At 39.5% G+C, this 19,268-nt stretch overlaps 1 protein-coding gene across 4 annotated transcripts in view; it reads left to right on the top strand.

Moving 5' to 3' along the window:
* PHF10 (PHD finger protein 10) overlaps positions 1 to 19,160 on the top strand; it is a 24,358-nt gene extending 5,198 nt beyond the window's left edge. The window contains exons 1-12 of one of the 4 annotated variants that reach the window (XM_029223692.1): positions 7 to 128; positions 3,065 to 3,171; positions 5,649 to 5,779; positions 6,402 to 6,485; positions 7,374 to 7,507; positions 7,598 to 7,747; positions 8,356 to 8,465; positions 10,465 to 10,618; positions 12,521 to 12,676; positions 17,168 to 17,276; positions 17,541 to 17,729; positions 18,819 to 18,998. In XM_029223692.1, the coding sequence (XP_029079525.1) occupies positions 42 to 128; positions 3,065 to 3,171; positions 5,649 to 5,779; positions 6,402 to 6,485; positions 7,374 to 7,507; positions 7,598 to 7,747; positions 8,356 to 8,465; positions 10,465 to 10,618; positions 12,521 to 12,676; positions 17,168 to 17,276; positions 17,541 to 17,729; positions 18,819 to 18,904 (1,497 nt within the window). In that variant the 5' untranslated portion in view covers positions 7 to 41 and the 3' untranslated portion in view covers positions 18,905 to 18,998. Of the gene's footprint in view, positions 1 to 6; positions 129 to 1,965; positions 1,988 to 3,064; positions 3,172 to 5,648; positions 5,780 to 6,401; positions 6,486 to 7,373; positions 7,508 to 7,597; positions 7,748 to 8,355; positions 8,466 to 10,464; positions 10,619 to 12,520; positions 12,677 to 17,167; positions 17,277 to 17,540; positions 17,730 to 18,818 lie in introns of those variants that run through there. The other 3 variants (XM_029223693.1, XM_029223694.1, XM_029223695.1) reach the window with 3 other exon arrangements.
* Positions 19,161 to 19,268: the final 108 nt, after the last annotated feature.

Genomic DNA, 19,268 nt, shown 5'->3' with positions numbered 1-19,268 from the left:
GGCGGCGGCGGCGGAGGCGGCGGCGCGGGGCGCTCGGGCTGATGGCGGCGGCGGGCGGCCCCGGGGCTGAGCTGTCCCCGCGGCCGTGCGACAGCGACCCGGCCACCCCCGGAGCGCAGTCCCCGAAGGTGAGGAGCGGCGGACCGGCGGCGGCGCCTCGGGCCCGGGGCCGGGGACCTGGGGGCGGCCCCGGGGGCGGGGGTGGCGGCCGTGAGGAGGCCGTGAGGGGGCGGCGGGGACCCGGCGTCGGGCTGGCCCGTCCGGCCCACCGAGCCCTGGCACAGTCGCGGAGCCCCGCGCGGGTCCGGGGGCGAGTCGGCCTCGTTCCGAAGTCTTTTTGGCGGTTTCTGCGCCGAAGGAGCTTCTGAGCACGTCCCCCGGGGGACTTTCTGCTCCGCGTAGAAATAAAACTTTCCTCAGAAACAGAGAGAGTTTTCTTCACGGTAGCCTGGGATACTGTATGTTTTTAAAAGCTTCTTTATTTGAGGAGTATCTTTCTGAAATATTTGAGCTGTTCCTAATAAACAGAAATGTGTTCAAGTGGAAAAACAAGCCAGCCAATTAGTGAACTTGGTTTGAGAACAAATAACCGTTCTGTTATTTTCAGGCCGACTTTTTTGTTTTCAAGTTTTGTAGTTTGCACTGTTTTAAGGAAGTAAAACGGACTTAGTGTTTTAAAGTCCGAGAGGAGTGGAGAGGAATCGACATGAGCGGTAGGATGTCGTGCATTAAAACATTTTGTTTTCAAAGTTAGTTTACTAGTTTGTGACAGAAGGTTGCAATGGAGCGATGAGTTGTACAACCCCAGTATTTCAGTTGTAAGTGAAAAGTTGGAATTGCAACGTGATGGGAACCGGAACCCCGAGGACCCTTGTCTTCGCTGATCCGGGGTCAGCGTTGGCATAGGGACGATTCTTCGGTCCCCTGGCGAGGCTGCCCATGCCAGGAGCCCCTCCTGTGCGGTCCTCTGTGCACAAGGGCCCTCAGGTGCCCCGACCGGTGACAGCGGCCAGGCGGTGGGTCTCCGCACAGCTGTGCTCGCAGAACCTGAGGCCTGGCCTGCGTGCGGCGGCCCCCCCCCCCCACGAGTCCAGGCCCAGCTGCAGGAGCGTGTCTGAAGCAAGTGTGGGACCCCCCAGAAACGGGTTTAATCCCAAGGTGGGAGCCGCCTGTGCCTCTGAAATGCAGATAGCTGATATCGGAGATTTCGGCAGCCTTAAAGCTTAGGACTTCTGGGTCAATATCGAGGTTGCAAGCGAAGTTCTTTCAACTTAATTGTATTCCATCATAATATTAGGAGGTATATATTGCTGTTTGACCTCTCCAATGTTCACCTTATGTTATAGCACATTTGCCTAGAATTTATAATAGTGAATTCAAACACTACTTGTGAAATTGTGGTTTCAGCTTTTCTGAGGACTTCGCATTTTTAACTTTTTGTCCCTTTTTGAGTGTCTAAATTTTTTAGCCAAGGGAAATGTGCTTCAATGGATATTAAAATCCTTAAAGTGCTCAGAAGCAAGTAAAATATAAATGATACTCGAATGCTTATTGAATATGAAATGTTTCACTTGGGAGAATTACTGTTATGTGTAAGTTTTTGGAGAATGGGTTTAGACTGTTCTCCATCTCCTACCTGGTTGCTTTTCTTTATAGGAGTATACGGAGCTCTTCAATTGAATGCTTATTTTGTAAGAACTGAAGAGGAGAATATTCCCCGTTGTTTGCTATTTGGTAAAGAATCTGAGTAAATTCCTAACAGGTGGAGATTTTTTTTTTTTTTTTTTTTTTTTGCGGTACGCGGGCCTTTCACTGTTGCGGCCTCTCCCGTTGCGGAGCACAGGCTCCGGACGCGCAGGCTCAGCAGCCATGGCTCATGGGCCCAGCCGCTCTGCGGCATGTGGGATCCTCCCGGACCGGGGCACGAACCCGCGTCCCCTGCATCGGCAGGCAGACTCTCAACCACTGCGCTACCAGGGAAGCCCAGGTGGAGCCTTTTAATACTTTATAATCATATCATCATAATCATATTAACTAACTTTTACTGGGCACTTAATTGTCCGCTAGGCCTTGCTCATGTATTAACTCATTTAATCCCTACATTAGCCAAGTATTGGAAGCAGTATTAGGGTCCCAGTTTTACAGATAAGGAGCTGATCACAGAGGATAACCACTCAGCCCGTGAAGGGCAGTGCCCAGTAAGATTCCAGGCAGTCCAGCTTTGGCATGCTTGACCAACATACTTACTACCTCTGTATTCTTAGAACCGTGGTATTTAACAAAATTGTATTGTCTTAGGAAGCTACATTACCTTGATTTTATTTTTTAATCTATTTTTTAAAGTCTTAACTAATATGCGATTAAATTAATTTCCTGACACTTGATAACATCATTCATTGCCTTAATGAAACGGTCTAACTTAACAGCCCTTCATATTGTCACGTAGTGGAAGATGTCGCTTAAAATTTTTTTTAAGCCTCTCCTTTTTGGGAGGTATTGTGTGGTGTTATATAGATTGATGACTCTTATTAGGGTATATTTTTTGCTAAATATTTGCAATGTAAGAAAAAAATTAACGGGATTGATCATCTGTTTTTAGTCCTTTTGTGTCCCCTTTTCACAGGGATATAAGTACCTAAAGTAGCCAGTTAGAATAGTCCAATAAACCAGCTATAAGTTGAGTTCAACACTACATGATCCGTACTTTTTTATCCTAGCTAGGGTAGGAGGATTTGCTTTAATTTCAGAGTATTGCAGCAATTTTATGTGTTTCTCTAAAGCAGGAGGCATTTTAACCTCTTGGTAAGAAAGCAAAAGTAGATTTAGACTTACAAGTTTATTGAAAATTTTCTTACTTTGATTTGTATTGAAGATTAGTTTTTAGTTTTTCCCAGGTCTTGCCCATTCCAGATTCTTGTCCCTCATTAATTATAGTAGGAAGTTAACATTTGTATAGTCCTTAGAAAGCCTTTAAGTTGAGCCGTCTAGCAAGTCTGGGAGGATACATAATTAATCTTTCCTTATTTATTTGTCTTGTTATCTTTTGAATCTTTTAAATGTTTAGGATGATAATGAAGATAATTCAAATGATGGGACCCAACCATCCAAAAGGAGGCGAATGGGCTCAGGAGATAGCTCTAGGAGCTGTGACACTTCCAGTCAGGATCTTGGGTACTGTCATTTTATTGCTTAATAATGTTTTTTGTGGTACGTGTCTTTTCTCTGCATTAGCTCCCTGCTCCCTATCCCCCAGCCCTGGCAAAGGGAATTATTAAAGATTGTAGAATGTTTTTATTGTGTTTTACAACGTGAGAGCAAAGTTGCTTTTTGCTACTTAGTGCAATTTAAAAAGAAATTTTTTTATTGTGGTAAAATACACTTAAATTCACCATTTTAACTATTTTTAAGTGCATAATTCAGTGGCATAAATTACATTCACAGTGTTGTGTAACCATCACCGCCATCCATTTCCAAAACTTTTACATAATAAAATTCCCATTTCGCGTATCCCCAGCCCCTGGCGGCCACCATTCTACTTTCTGTCATTACGAATTTGCCTATTCTAGGTACCTCATGTAAATAGAATCATACAGTGTTTGTCTTTTTGTGTCTGGCTTAATTTGCTTAGCATAATTTCTTCAAAGTTCATTCATGTTGTAGCTTGTGCTAGAATTTCCTTCCTCTTTAAGGCTGAATTTATACTCCATTGCTATAATTATTCTCTATGTTATGTTTCTCTCTTTATCTGTTGATGGACACTGGGTTGTTTCCACGTTTTGGCTGGTGTGGATAATGCTGCCTTGAACATTGGTGTATAAATATACTTGTTCAGACTTCTTTGGGTATATACCTAGGAATGGAACAGGTGGGTCACATGGCAATTCTATGTCTAACTTTTTGAGGAGCTGCCAAACTGTTTTCCACAGTGGATGCACCATTTTATATTCCCACCAGCAATGTACAAAGTTTCTGACTTCTTCACATCCTTACCAGCTTGTTGTATTTCCTTTTTTTTTTTTTTTGATAACAGCCATTCTAAAAGGTGTGAAGTGGAATCTTGATGTGATTTTGATTTGAATTTCCATAATGACCAGTCAAATTGAGCGTCTTTTCATGTGCTTATTGGCCATTTGTATATCTTTGGAGAAATGTCTGTCCAAGTTTTCTGCCCATTTTAAAATGTTTTGTTGTTGTTGTTGTTTAGACATTCTTATCAGACATATGATTCGCAGATGTTTTCTCCCATTCTGTGGGTTGACTTTTCACTCTGTTGATAGTGTCTTGATACACAGAATCTTTAATTTTGCTCAAGTCCAAATTATTTACTCTTTCTTTTGTTGCTCATGCTATGAATCCACTGCTCAGATTTAGCAGTGGATTCATATCTAGAATCCATTGCTAAATCTGAGATCATGAAGATTTACCCCTATGTTTTCTTCAAGTTTTCTAGTTTTAGTTCTTACATTTAGGTCGTCCATCCATTTTTAAATTAATTTTTCTGTGTGATATGAGGTAAAGGTTCAATTTCATACTTTTGCATTTGGTTGTCCAAATTCCTAGCACCACTTTTGAGAAAACTGTTCTTTTGCCTGTTACTTTTAATTGGATGGATGCATAAAATGGTGTTATATTCTGCCTGTATCATCCACTGATGAAATTTAGAGGTTGAATTGGTCCAGGTCCAGACATCTGTAGTCTTTACTATTCAGGATTGGGGATTGATCTGTAGTGCACTGGGTATGTGGAGTCTATGTGCTTTATAGTTCAGTTATTTATTGAGAAATGGGTTTTTAGAGTTCTGCTTTCTCTGCTGTTTGTGACTCACTGAACAGAAGATGGGAAACAGTTGATTACTTTATCCTTTGGGTGCATGAAATAGTGGCTGTGGGTGCTAAGCCCATGAGAAAGAATTCAGAACTGGTATCACTACCCCGATTTGCAAAAGCTAAAAAACGTTGCCTTTGTTCCTGACAGTTGTGAGACTTTGTTCTTTGTGATATGTGGAAAATGTTATGTCCAGTGTACATTTTTTAAAAAAACATTCATTTAATTTTGGCTGCGTTGGGTCTTTGTTGCTGTGCGTGGGCTTTCTCTAGTTGCAGTGAGTGGGGACTACTCTTTGTTGCGGTGCACAGGCTTCTCATTGCGGTGGCTTCTCTTGTTGCAGAGCATGGGCTCTAGGCATGCGGGCTTCAGTAGTTGCAGCATGTGGGCTCAGTAGTTATGGCTCATGGGCTCTAGAGCGCAGGTTCAGTAGTTGTGGCTCATGGGCTTAGTTGTTCCACGGCATGTGGGAAGAGATCTTTCCAGGCCAGGGATCGAACCTGTGTCCCCTGCATTGGCAGGCGGATTCTTATCCACTGTGCCACCAGGGAAGTCCTCCAGTGTAATTTTTTGCTTTGGTATTCCAGATGGTTGTTTCTTTTATCTCTACCTCTTTTGTAATTTCATTGATGCACATGAAATCATAAGAACTTCTTTGTGTTACAAAATCATAGAAGACTGAGAATTTAAATAATTAAAATAGTTTTTCCAAATCCTTAAAATATATTCTCAAAAATGTTTAAAAATGAATATCCTTTAAAACAAAAATGATTAAAGTGTTATAAAAGCTACATTTAAGGCATAATATATATTTCTGTGCTTAGCTTTAGCTACTATCCAGCAGAAAATTTGATAGAGTACAAATGGCCGCCTGATGAAACAGGAGAATACTATATGCTTCAGGAACAAGTCAGTGAATATTTGGGTGTGACCTCCTTTAAACGGAAATATCCAGGTATTAAGTCTTAGTTTATATAACAGATTAAATCTAGCTTTTAACTAATAGTAATTCTTGTTGATACGTTGTCAAGTGCTGAATACTTGAGTACGGATTGTTTATAACGTGTTTTATATTCTTCTGCTGGCTGATTTTTATTTGCAGCTTTCATTCGTTCAGCATCTCTCTTATGTCTTGTAAACTGATATACAAGCAAAATGAGGAAGATGAATTTCCTGGAAAAACTTTAGGGAGAAATCATTTTGTAGCCACATGAATGAACTAAGGGCTTTGTTTCTTGACTGCTGCTTCTTGGCCTTAGGGATCGAGGTAGCTACATCAGCTATATCTGAACTTGGAGAGGCTGTGTTTCACCAGCTAGTTTAATACAGTTATTTGTCTTACCTTCTGGCTTTGGATTACTCTGTTTTCAGTTTTATTTTAACTTTCATTTTTTTAAATTTGTAAGCTTTTTTGTGTAGTCTTTTAATAATATTTGGAATATGTAACAGGGAATACTTTTTTAAATCCATGAAGATTTTAACTTTAAACATTTTTTAAAGGTTTTTAAGCTTTTAAAAGTTTTACAAATGCAAAAGACTATTTTTGATAGTCTTTTATTCTTTTTTTTTTTTTGGAGATTTAGAGCGACGAGATTTGTCTCATAAGGAGAAACTGTACCTGAGAGAGCTGAATGTCATTACAGAAACACAGTGCACTCTAGGTAATGAACATTAATGAGGCGATACCGGATGAGTATTTATTCTCTTTCCCAAAATATTTTACAGAATTAATAAATAGATTGAATTATTTAAATGCTAAACTGTTAACTTCATTTTTGATTGTTGTTAAAATACAGAAGAGAATGATGTTTTATAACAATATCATTTTCTAATAACTTTAACAGAAGTGTCAAAGTGTGTGTATGTTTTGTGTGCAAAATTTGTACAGTACTTTTTAAAAGTATTGGTCCTCGTCTCTTAAAAGGCAAATTTTGCTCAATTTTTAGTTATGTATAGTTATCTCCCTGCTTTATTTGTAATTTTCCCTTCATAAATATATTAAGGCAACTTTTTAATATAAAACCATGGGAGTTCATCTCAGCAGTTGGTATAATCTGATACCATGAGTTTCAGAAGTTGCCTTTGTGATTTATGTGTGTGTGCTGATGCTTTTGGTGAAATTTGAATTGACTCTATAATATTTCTAGTATATCGAGTTTGAAGACTAAGAACTGAAGTATATTGAAAAAGTCTTTTTCTCATCTAGTGTCCCATGTTGATTGCCAGTGGTTAGTGTGCGTCATTATTTAGCAATTGTTTCTAGTAAAGGGATATATGTTTATATATAGTATGTAGAATCTTAAAAAAGTTTTGGTTGAAAAATTGATTTATTTGCCTTTGCAGCTTTGGTAATCTATTTCTTTTTAATTGTTTGACTTTGTATTATGAGTATTATTTTTTATTATTTTTGAATGTATTAAACTATTTTGCTTTGACTATTGGAAAACTTCTTAAATGTAGAGTAGTTTGAAGGAAAAGCAAATTTTGCAAAGTGGTATGTTCACTTAGCCTTGAAAAAGCTTCTTTACCTTTTCTTTGGTCTGAAATAGGCTTAACAGCATTGCGCAGTGATGAAGTAATTGATTTAATGATAAAAGAATATCCAGCCAAGCATGCTGAATATTCTGTCATTCTTCAAGAAAAAGAGCGCCAACGAATTACAGATCACTATAAAGAATATTCTGTAAGTATCTAGGTAACCACCATGTTGGTTTGGGGGAATGACGTTTTATAAAGTTAGATGTGACTTCCAACTGTAATGTTTTTATTTCAGCAAATGCAACAACAGAATACTCAGAAAGTTGAAGCCAGCAAAGTGCCTGAGTACATTAAGAAAGCTGCCAAAAAAGCAGCTGAATTTAACAGCAACTTAAACCGGGAACGTATGGAAGAAAGAAGAGCTTATTTTGACTTACAGACACATGTAGGATCTCTTACATTTATTCATCCCTGAACCTCGCTAATTGCTTGTTACCGTAGGCTACTGAACACCTTTACCGTAATGTTTTGTACCAGCAGTATGTCCTTTTCTTGCCCAGAACCGAAGCTGTCGTTTTTAATGTGCCTGATACTGTTTGCTTCACTTCTCTGCGTGTGTGTGATATGTCTCTTGCTTTTTGGTTGGCATGCTACTGAAGGAGTCTAGTAGCTCCATAGCATCCTTGTGTGTCCCAGGGGTAGGTATAAGAGACTTCCATAGTAGTTCACGTACTTCTCACCCCTACCACATGAGGTTAAAACTTATAATTTCCGTTTCATAGATGAGGACGTTGAGCTCCAGAGGTTTCATAAGTAGCCCTTAAGTGGTGAGCAGACACACTGCCTTTCCTCAGAAATGATGGCCACGGTAAACAGCCAGACGAACTCACTAGAACTAGGAATACCAACCCCCTTAGGTCATAGCTCCTAATGTCTCTTATATTTTTAGCTTTTGCGGGGAGAAACACGGTAGAGAGCAAGAGGGAGCTGTTTTCCTAAAGCCTTGATTCTTCGCATGGAGTCCGGTGTGTCTTTCTCTTTGTGTTAAACCAGGTTATCCAGGTGCCTCAAGGGAAGTACAAAGTGTTGCCGACGGAGAGAACCAAGGTCAGTTCTTACCCAGTGGCCCTCATCCCTGGACAGTTCCAGGAATATTACAAAAGGTACTTAGTGGTTTTTGTTTTTTTTTTTTTTACCATTAACATCAGTGTTGGTGAGGGACTTCAAAGCCTTGTGTTTGTCTTCTAGAAGTTTTTAGCTCTATAAGCATCACCATAAGATGTATAAGATTTGTGACAGTCTTTTCTATCTTCTATGGTTCTGTGGTGAAGAATGCTCTCTACAGAACTTGAACATCTGCTGACAAAGCCTGGGGTGCCATCTCACTGCCCACCTGTTTGTGTTTCTGTGGACAGGTGCCAGGGGTTCTCCAGACCGCCATCCTTAAAGTATGGTCCATGGCCCAGCATCGCTGGTGTCATGTGGAAGCTTATTGGAAATGCAGACTCTCAAGCACACCCCCAGACCTTCTGCCTGGGCGTCTGCATTTTCACAGATGTAGAGGGTGTGAAGGAAGGCACAGAGTGGCTGTGGGGAGGCATGGCCACCTGGGAGCTTCTGCTACCCTGGCCTGCCACTGCTTCCGTTCCTGTAGCAAGAACGCTGCTTGTCTCTCCTTTCCAACCTGGATATAACTGAAAACAGGGCCCACAGCGTCACTTGTGTCAAAAATCTCAGCTTTTACTTCATAAAAAACCTTATGCTTTCTAGGATAGAGAATATTCTTTAGACAGTAGTATTTAAAATAGACTATACGTGCTTCCATGGTGGTGCAGTGCTTAAGAATCCGCCTGCCAATGCAGGGGACACGGGTTCGAGCCCTGGTCCGGGGAGATTCCACATGCCGTGGAGCAGCTAAGCCCATGTGCCACAACTACTAAGCCTGCACTCTAGAGCCCAAGAACCACAACTACTGAGACCACGTGCTACAACTACTGAAGCCCATGTGCCTACAGCCCATGCTCCACGACAAGAGAAGCCACAGCAATGAGAAGCCCGCGCACCTCAACGAAGAGTAGCCCCCGTTCGCCACAACTAGAGATAGCCCATGCGCAGCAACAAAGACCCGACACAGCCAAAATAAATAAATAAAATTAAAAACAAATAGACTATACAATCACACTGTTTGAAAGTCAAACTTAAATCATGGGTCAGCAAATTTTCATTTTCTCACTTTGGGCAAAGCACATTATTGAATGATAGGCCTGTGTCCCAACTCCTGTGCTTTTTGGTGTGACATCTTAGGTGAGCGGGATGCTGATCCAGTGTCCTCTCCCTACTGAGGTTCTGAGATCATAGCTGCCTGGTGCGATCCTGTGGGGATGGCTCGGACGTCATCCGCAGGCCGTGTGCTGACTGACCTGGGGAAGGGGTTGCTGATCCCTAGATGATTACATTTGTTAGAATACATGCTTCACAAATTGGTTTAAAATAATTTGTTGCTGGAAATTTTGTTTCTTAAATAGTATCTTGTACCGTGCACCACTGTGACTTAACTGTGTTAATTTATTTGATGCTCACGTTCACTCTGTGAGGTGGACTTGTTACCATACCTGCTTTACAGGTGAAGCAGCAGCAGTGCACAGGCAGTGAGGACTCAGGAAAGTGGGAGGGTGGAGGTGCTCAGGCAGGATTCTGTATTGCCACAGTTTCGTCCTTGTCTGCTGACATTTTTTGCGGGGGGGAGGGTGTTGAGGGTAAAGGAGAGAGACATAATCTTTTGATAACAAGAATGAAATATACATTTTATATTAGACTGGTGAAAAAATGTTTAGGCTTTTTTTTTATTCCTTGTCCCTATTTGAGTACCAAAATGAAAAAAGTATTTATTGCCTCTAATCATTTTTCAAAAGTATTTGTGGTTAATATTAAGGCTATTATCGTAGTTCAAAGTTAGTCCATATATATTTAACAATAAAGGAAAACTGGGGACTTCCCTGGCAGTCCAGTGGTTAAGACTCCGAGCTCCCACTGCAGGGGGCACGGGCATGGGCACGGGATGGAACCAGTTCTCTCCCTGGTTGGGGAACTAAGATCCCGCAAGCCGTGCGGCACAGCCAAAAAAAAAAAAGGAAAACTGAAAATCCTCTCTCTGAACTATAGGTACTCGCCAGATGAACTGCGGTATCTGCCATTAAACACAGCGCTTTATGAGCCCCCCCTGGATCCTGAGCTCCCTGCTCTCGATAGCGATGGTGACTCAGATGATGCCGAAGATGGTCGAGATGATGAGAAACGGAAAAATAAAGGCACTTCGGTGAGAACGTTTATCTTCAGTAGGAGGTGTCTCCTTTTCCTTTGAATTTTTGCTGATAGCTTTCCTGGAGTGTTAAATTGAACTTGTATCACTACCCTCTTTTTGAAAAAGGACAGTTGCATATAAGTTCCAAAAGCTTCCATCAGGAAAAGTTATTGATTGTGTGTGTTGATACGGACTATCGGTGTGTGGCCTTTGGTAAGTTTTATCCTTAAAGTTGCCCCTTTGTGGTTTTCACGAGCAGGTTAGGCAGGGTACTAGACATTGGTTTACAATCTTATGCTTAACCATCTTGGGTTAGGGGGAGCACATTAACTTGTGTTCCTGTTGCTTAATTAATAGTCTTCGGCCTCTTCTAGGATAATGTTAAGGTTACCAACATGTTGTGCTGTTAGTTAGGTTTTCCTGCATGACTTTTTTTTTTGTAGCAAAATGCAATTGCAGGACAGTCGGGAAGTTGATGTGCTCTGTGGAACTGAAGGAGAACAAAGAAGACAGTAGTCAGGGGTTTGATTTTTATTTAGCATGGCATATTAAGCAGCTGGCCGTTTTATATCTTTCTAGCCGACCTGAACGTGGGGTTGTGTTAGCATTAATGGGCACTACACTTTGTCACTAACAGCTTCTAAAACATATTTACTGATACATATTGCATTAAAGAAAGATGCTCTTCAGATACTAAAGTGACGGCACTGCTTTTCTTCCGTCACGTTGGTACAGGGGTGCTGTGTTGTGACAAGGGTGTGATGAAGTTGACACTCTCCTACACTGCTAGTGGGAGTGTTGGTTCATACAGCTTTCTGGGAAAGTGTTTTCACAGTCTGTACCAAGATTTTTAACTTCCATGGAATTTGACTTGGCAAATACACTAACAGAATTTATCCGAAGAACCTGATCAGATGGTAACAAAATTTAAAATCCAATGAAAAAATGTCCATTGGAGTGTTATTTTCTATAGCAGAAATTAGAAATATCATGTCCACAGTGGGTTATATATTACATTTACATGGTAGAAATGCAGTTCAAAGAATATTGAATGATGTGATGAAATGCACATAACACTTAAAAATATTAAAACGCAGATGCACACACACATACAATGTAATTCAGCTTCATGTTTGTGTTTTAAAAAATGAGGGCACACATGTAGGTAGGATGTGTGTGTGTTAGTGTGTGAATCTGGGTGTCTGTACCAACATGTAACTAGAAAAGAGATACATCATGTTCCCAGGTGTTGTCTCAGGATATTTACCAGGGTGGTTATGGATAACTTGGTCTTTTCTTTTATACTTTTCATAATTTATATGAATGTAACATTTTTATTCTAATTAGAAAATTTTAAATTAAAAAATGAAGAATTAAGTGATTATTGAACTCCTAAACTTTGAACATGTACAATATGTCTGATACTGTTGTAAATACTTGACGATATTGGCCCTCTGCCTAGTTTAACATTAGGAAGTTACAGGTGTGGGCTTGAAGAACTTCTTTAACAACCTTTATTACTCAGTAAAAATACCCACACTTGGTTAAAGTAGTTTCTTTTTTAAAGAATATTTTTGTGTGAAACAAATATGCTCCCTTGTGACATGGTAAAATGGTGTTGAAGCTGTGTCGTGTAATAATAGCTGAAGTAGATAATTCTGTTACTGTTGACTTAGGTCAGAAAACAAAGTCGATTAAGGTACTTGCTGATATAAATGGAACTAGCTATAATGTAAGATGGATAAATGATTCTTACCATGACTTCTTTCAGTCTCACACTGGAAAATGTTTTCTTAGATTAGAATTATCTTTTTATTTTTGAATTGATGGAACTTTAAAACTTTTCTTGGATATATTCTGTAGTTCTCGAACCTGCATGAGTTCCAAGGAACCTCTGTTTGTGCCTTTGGCTTGCAGGACAGCTCCTCTGGCAACGTGTCTGAGGGGGAAGGCCTTCCTGAAGGCCAGGAGGAGCCTCTGCAGGGAAGACAGAGGTCCAGGGACAAGGCTGCTCCTCCACGAAAAGATGCTTCCAAACGTTCTGTACTGTCCAAGTCAGTTCCTGGGTACAAGGTAGAAGAAAAAAGCCCCTGACTCAGCTTCCTTCCTGACCAGCCTCTCTCCCTGAAATATTTTAACTTTGAATTTCAAAGTTGTGGAGCTCCTGCCTGCTGCACTTCACTAGCTGTTCTTCTGTGGTGTGTGCCCTCTGTCAGCCTCCCTTCCTTTTTGCTTTATTTTCCCGGTGGCTTTTCTATCACTTTGGCTACGGTTTAGCTTCTGTTTTCTGTATATGTACAATTGATAAGAGAATCTTTTTTTGTTCTTTTAAATAATAACCAGGCAAGTATGGGTTTTTAAGGAGTGATCTAATAGGCAGAACTTTATACTTGTTTCCTCAGACTAAAAAGCATCATGGTCTGATGCTGAAAGCGCCCTGGTACTGGTGAAGCTGGGCCCGCTGAGCCATGCAGTGGGGAGGGAGCCCCTTAGGCCAGGCTGCATTTCTGCAGTGCCTTTCACTAAGAGCCATCTGGGTTCAGTCTAGGAACTCTTGGGTCCACTCACTGGCCACGTTGAGCTAACCCTCTGGTGGAAAACAGTAAAACTGGTCTACATTGTGGTGGCTTTCAGCCTAACCTTGGCAGGTAGCCTGTGCAGTTCTGTGACAAGGATTTACGCATTATCTAGCAGGTGGTTTGGCTTAGATGTTAACTTGTTAACTTTTTGATCCGGTTATTCTCAGAGTCAGGTAGCATGCTGTCAGCAATAGGGTTATTTTTATCGGTTCCTCCTTCCGTCTGCCCCTCCCCCTTCAGAGGGTGGGTGAGAGATGAGTAGCCTTATTCACATATGGGGATTTAAGGGTATCATAAAGGAGTAGAATTAGCTGCAAGTTTTATGTTTTGAGTGGTAACAGTAAAATATACAGTTTTCAGCCTGGTATGTATCAGTATGCTTGTTATGTGGTTATGAAGGTGTTTTGAAGGAGCATTTTAGAGTAAGTTGATCAGAAAGTTTTGCTGAGCGGAGTTGCTGAACACTTGTGTATGTCAGGTCAGGGTTGTGGTGTATAATCCAGAAGCACGGGTTCAAGTGGGCGCTGGCCAGTGTCCCTAGCCTAAGCAGAGCCCTGCTAACAGTCCATGGCCTTTCTTTTCCTGAAGTAAAAAAGCAACTTCACAAATTAGCATATTCCATATTTAATTAGAAAATGCCTTTACGTCATCAGCTTTCAAGTTTATATTTTTTCAGCCCAGCTTCATTCAGCAAGGACGGCTGCACTAGGCTGCAGCCATGTGATTTTTGTCCTTGTTTTACATACATAGATTATCTAATTGTTTTAAACTAAAGATTTAAATTAATGCTTAATAATTGAAAGCAAATGAACTCCAGAGATTAAATTTTGGAAAGTTAGCCTGCTGTGTTTGCTAACAGTGTGCTTCTGGTCCTGGAAGAGCTTGGAATGGGAGTTGCAGCTCAAAGCACACTGTCAGTGTTACATAGACCTTTCAGAAAGTAAGCCTGGATTAATCATGGGTTAAAAAAGAAAAAATACTGAAACAGATGTTTAGAGGCTGAAAATGAAGAACTATTCAATGCTATCATTGATTTAAGGTAGAAGAAATGAATTGATTAACCTAAATTGGTAGTTACTCAAGGGAGTCTGATACGCAGAATGCACATTTTATAATCTGTGAATATTTTTAGTACCTAAAAATGTTTCAGTTATTTCAAAGTTTGGAACAACCAGTATCTAGACAATACATTAATGTGAACATGTTTATTAAAAGTTAACCTCTCTGTGAAAAGTATTAATAAGCCAAGATGTGCCTAAATATTAGGGTACTTTAAGCTGAAGGTCATATATATAAATATGTTTTAAAATATGGGAGTTAAGAAAAATTATAATGTATTTGATGTCTTGCTTAATAAGATTCACTAGTGCTTGCCCTTAATTTTGTAGGACAGTATTGTTTAGGTTACATTAACCTGAAATTGCAGCATAATTATTAGGATTCAGGCCTATGTTAAAAGTATATAATTAAAATCTATACTATATTAATGCTAACATGAAAGTCTCACTATCTTTGGTTGTTTTTCAAGCAGGAAAATAAGTGTATTGTGAGCCTTTTATTTGAGATGCTGAGAACTCTTAGGGAGATTATTTTTTCTTGTCAGTAGTGAAATTTTGATGTTGTGCTGTTACGAAGTAGGACTGTCTCCATCAGACATGTATGGAGGGTTCCGTTTATTAACCTTCAGAGAGTTCCATACACTGTTCCCTTCCTCCACACCACTGCAAAGCCCGAGAGACGAGCTTCCCAATCAGCGATTGGTACCCGACGTGTACAGTCCTCGATGTGAGCAGTGTGGCTTCTGAGGGAGCTCAAGAGTGCTTGAGTGAACAAAGTATTTTTTTATATTGAGCTGTGGCATCATCATAGAAAATGCTGCAAAGCTCTGTCTCTCTCTCTGTCTCTCTCCCTCTCCCTCCCTCTCCACCCGTCTCTCCCTCTTTTCATCAAGATGAAGACTATTGGGTAAGAAAAATTTTAAGTGGTTTAACAAAACATTATGATTTTAAGCTTAGAAGTAAACCTAGAATTTTCTTGGTGTCCCTTTTATCATAGGTGTTCAATGTATATTTTAATGATTGTAGAACTTGAACTGCTCTAGAATGTGAATGACTAGCTTTGTGTTTTATTCTTTTTGATTTTTTGTAAAGGATCTCCTATGAGGAGTTCTTGATTTAGTTTTCAATACTGTGTGGTTACTTCCTTGACTTTACTGAAAAATATTAAAGTACTTAGTATGCCAGTATCTAACTTGAACTATAAGTATTAAATAAGTGTATCTTTTACATTTAGTGCAGGTACCATAACCAAAAGATATTTCTTTTTTTTGGTGGATTGATAGGTAGCTTTCTGCTGTATATTATGGCGGTTACAGATTTGATCATAACTGAACCAGAATTTGGATCATTGAAGTGCACTTCCTAGCTATTTTTTATTTAGGTATGAGAAAACACAATGCTTAGAATGTAGCAGTAACAACAGAGGGTAACTACACTGCAAGACTTAAGAGGTTTGAGCATGTGACACTATCCTTTTGTTGGGGAGCAGGGTATAAAGATATACAGGAGATGTAGAATAGTCAACAGTAAAGTTTTATATGTATGTTTTAACTTCCATGATATTTATTATTTTGTAGAGACATTTGTGATTGTTTAGAGTTATTGTTTTTATAATATTTATGTATAAGGTTGACTTTTTTTAAATAAATAAGCCAAAAATTATTTTTGAATGCCTCTGTCATCTTTTGTAGAGAAAGATAATTTAAAAAATTAAAAAAAACCTAAAGAATTAAGAACAAATTAGGCTGTGCAGGTTTTGAAGGTGGCAGTGAGACATTTCAAAGCTGGAATAATACAGTATGCAAAGTTGGAATTTTGTTTAGGCTCCTCTTTTGTTCAGTAACTTAGGAAAGGGAAACATAAGATGCATTTGGCTGGGTTGTATTAAACAGAAATACAATATTTCTATTTAAAATGCCTTTTCTCCCAGTTTTTATATAAATGAATGAATGAATGAGTGAGTGAACATGCCCCCGGCCCCCATTTCCTACCTGGCCCCGGCTTGCTCTCCTTTCCTACCACTGCCCCATGTTCATGTGGAGCCAGTGAATATCATGTTACTACGGTCAAGGCTGTGATCTTCCAATGTCCCCGTTCCCCTCCCAATTTCAGGTGTAGTGAACCTTCTTCTTTGTTCTTTTCCATGTGTTGCCAAGTGTTTTCTTAAAGCCCAGATGCCTTCATTGGATAGTGCCTGTTTTTAATCTGAAAAATGAATGGTACTTAAAACATAGGGTGTCTGCATACTTTTAAGTGATAATTTCATATTTTGCCTGTCTGAGAACTACTTTTTCATGTTTTGTATGTCATAGTGAATGCTTTTCCTCTTAAATATAGGCTCTTTTATTAATGTATTAGATATGCAAAGGGAATAATCACACAAACCTTTTTTGCGCACGATTGTATGCTGAGACATCTTGCAATTAAAAATGTTAAAACATTGATTTTGTAACTTAGATTTTATAGATCTAGGTTCGCAACTTTGGAGAATATCAGGTTTTTTAAACAAAATGAGCATATAAGCTGCTTACAATGGAGTCTTCTCTTTGGGAACAAGCCTAAAACTTCCGTGTAATGGTCACTCAGTACTTGGATTTTTCTCTTTCAGTTAATAGTGCAGTTTGACATGTATTAGTCTTCCCTTCCAGTTCATTATACAGATCTTACTGGGCATGTAGGGAGTGTAGAATGCTATATCTAATCCTAACATGAGATCATGCCATTGACAAAATTTAAAAATGAAATCTAAGGCTTTAGTCTGTAGGCTGTTGTATGTTGAAGGCAGATTCATGTCAGGTTATGTCCTTCAAAAAGGTCCTCATTAGCAAGTTAACCAGAGTAAAGATAAGGCAATACAGTGATAATTCCTTTTGAACCCATAGTAAGTTCTTCTGGCATGAATTTATAGCCCTCTTCTACCCTTCCAGCCAAAGGTCATTCCAAATGCTCTATGTGGAATTTGTCTGAAGGGTAAGGAGTCCAACAAGAAAGGGAAGGCTGAATCACTTATACACTGCTCCCAGTGTGATAACAGTGGTAAGTATTGACATGTCTTCACATTTTAACCACCCTATTTGTTGCTTCGAAAACTAGGGATTCTTAGTTGTCAGCTAGACTTGAACCAAAGAATCATCAAATATATAAAGTCCATGTATTTTTTTCGACTTTGTGTTTTCATTCCTCTTTGGCAGTTAAACATTGTAGCCACTCTTGAGACGTCCAAGCAAACTAGCATTTTATTATGCCATATTAAGTTACAAATTCTTGTGTGAAATACAACTAATACTGGTTTTGGTTTAGGCCATCCTTCTTGCCTGGATATGACCATGGAGCTTGTTTCTATGATTAAGACCTACCCATGGCAGTGTATGGAGTGTAAGACTTGCATTATATGTGGACAACCCCACCATGAAGAAGAAATGATGTTCTGTGATGTGTGTGACAGAGGTTATCATACTTTTTGTGTGGGCCTTGGTGCTATTCCATCAGGTAAAGATTAAAAAAGAAGGAATGTTATCTTTGAGTGAAGGGACTCTTCCAGCACTTTTTTTTTTTTTTTTGAGGCTGCATAAACACCATAAACACCTGAAGGGCCTGGAGATCCTTTTATTCACAAGAAGTGACCAAAGCTGTGATCATGTCCACCTGTTTTTCATCCTTAGACAAGCTGACTAAAGGACAAGTGAGACATCAGACTGCCTATAACTTTTGGAAGTAGAGCTCAGTGTATATAGATTGAGCCAGTGTTCTACTGAAATAGCTAAAGGAGTAGCATCAATTTGTTTCAAAGCCTTGATTTTATAAGTCATTTAGAAACTTAACAAAATGCTATGCCTTTATACATATTAAACCAGATTTTTGTAAATTGAGGCAGCATAACAATTCCAGATAACTTCAGAATGAACACAGAATCAGAGAATAAATCACAGTAATCGGACTAAAACATTACACACATAATTGTGTAACTTTAGAACTTATTTGCATGGGTGACACTGTCTCATACTTTATAAAATATATGCCTAGGTTTCCTGGGACTTGTTGAGATGCAAGCAACTTAATTATTCAGAGTTGTTCAGTGATTGAGATCAAGTATGTTGTAGGGCTCATCACAGTGCCCTCAGATACTTGACACACTTTACAGTGCTGTGTGAGTGCAGCACACCAGCACTTGAGAGGATGCCAGGAGCGCACAGCTGCCGCTGAGCAGCACAGGCTGAAAATAAGCGAAAGTCAGTAACAGGTTTTATATTGGGATTTGTATGCTTGAACTCTTAGAGTATGATAGTGTTTGAATTTCAGAAAGGATTTTAACTGTTTAAAGGTCCCTACCATTATTTAGTTCCTCCCATGACCCCTTCCCTCCCCCTGTGCATTTCACAGGGCATTGATGACACTGATTACCTTAAGGGAAGTTTGCATTTTTCTCCTTAAATTAAGGAACTCGTTAGTGCCCGTCCCACCAGAAATCCAGTGAGGATTATCAATAGCCGTTGCTAAAGAAGGAGAGCTAACTGGGTTTAAAATTCAGTCCTAAAAAGTTAAATTTCATCCTGTATTAACTAACAATTTTTCTCCTAGGTCGCTGGATTTGTGACTGTTGTCAGCAAGCCCCCCCAACACCCAGGAAAGTGGGCAGAAGGGGGAAAAACAGCAAAGAGGGATAGTTTTTGACCCCAATACTGTAATGTGCATTGAAATGAAGTATTTGGTGCCAATTTACAACATTCTCATTTTTATGCCAATAAAAGATTTCTGAAACTGTGTGCTTAAAATCTGCAAGTTCATTCATTTTGTTATAAGCTACTCTTACCCTTGAAACCAATTTCAGGTAGAAGAATAGTTCCATCTTCCAAAAGGTCTTTATCTTAGTACTCTGTCTCTTTCCAGAAATTCAGTGGTAATATCATGCAGCTTAATTTGAAACACTTTATTACTCCGTTAGCCTAAAAGTTACTATTATTTTCATGAAATTTTCCTAATCTATATCCTTTCTTGTCTACCATGGGTAGCATAGCAAAGTTATTTAAT

Source organism: Monodon monoceros, unplaced genomic scaffold (assembly GCF_005190385.1).
Source record: "Monodon monoceros isolate NGI ecotype Baffin Bay Population unplaced genomic scaffold, NGI_Narwhal_1 Super_Scaffold_15, whole genome shotgun sequence".
Lineage (NCBI taxonomy): Eukaryota > Metazoa > Chordata > Mammalia > Artiodactyla > Monodontidae > Monodon > Monodon monoceros.
Note: the sequence above shows the minus strand (reverse complement) of the source record. Positions and strands in the feature narration are given on the sequence as shown.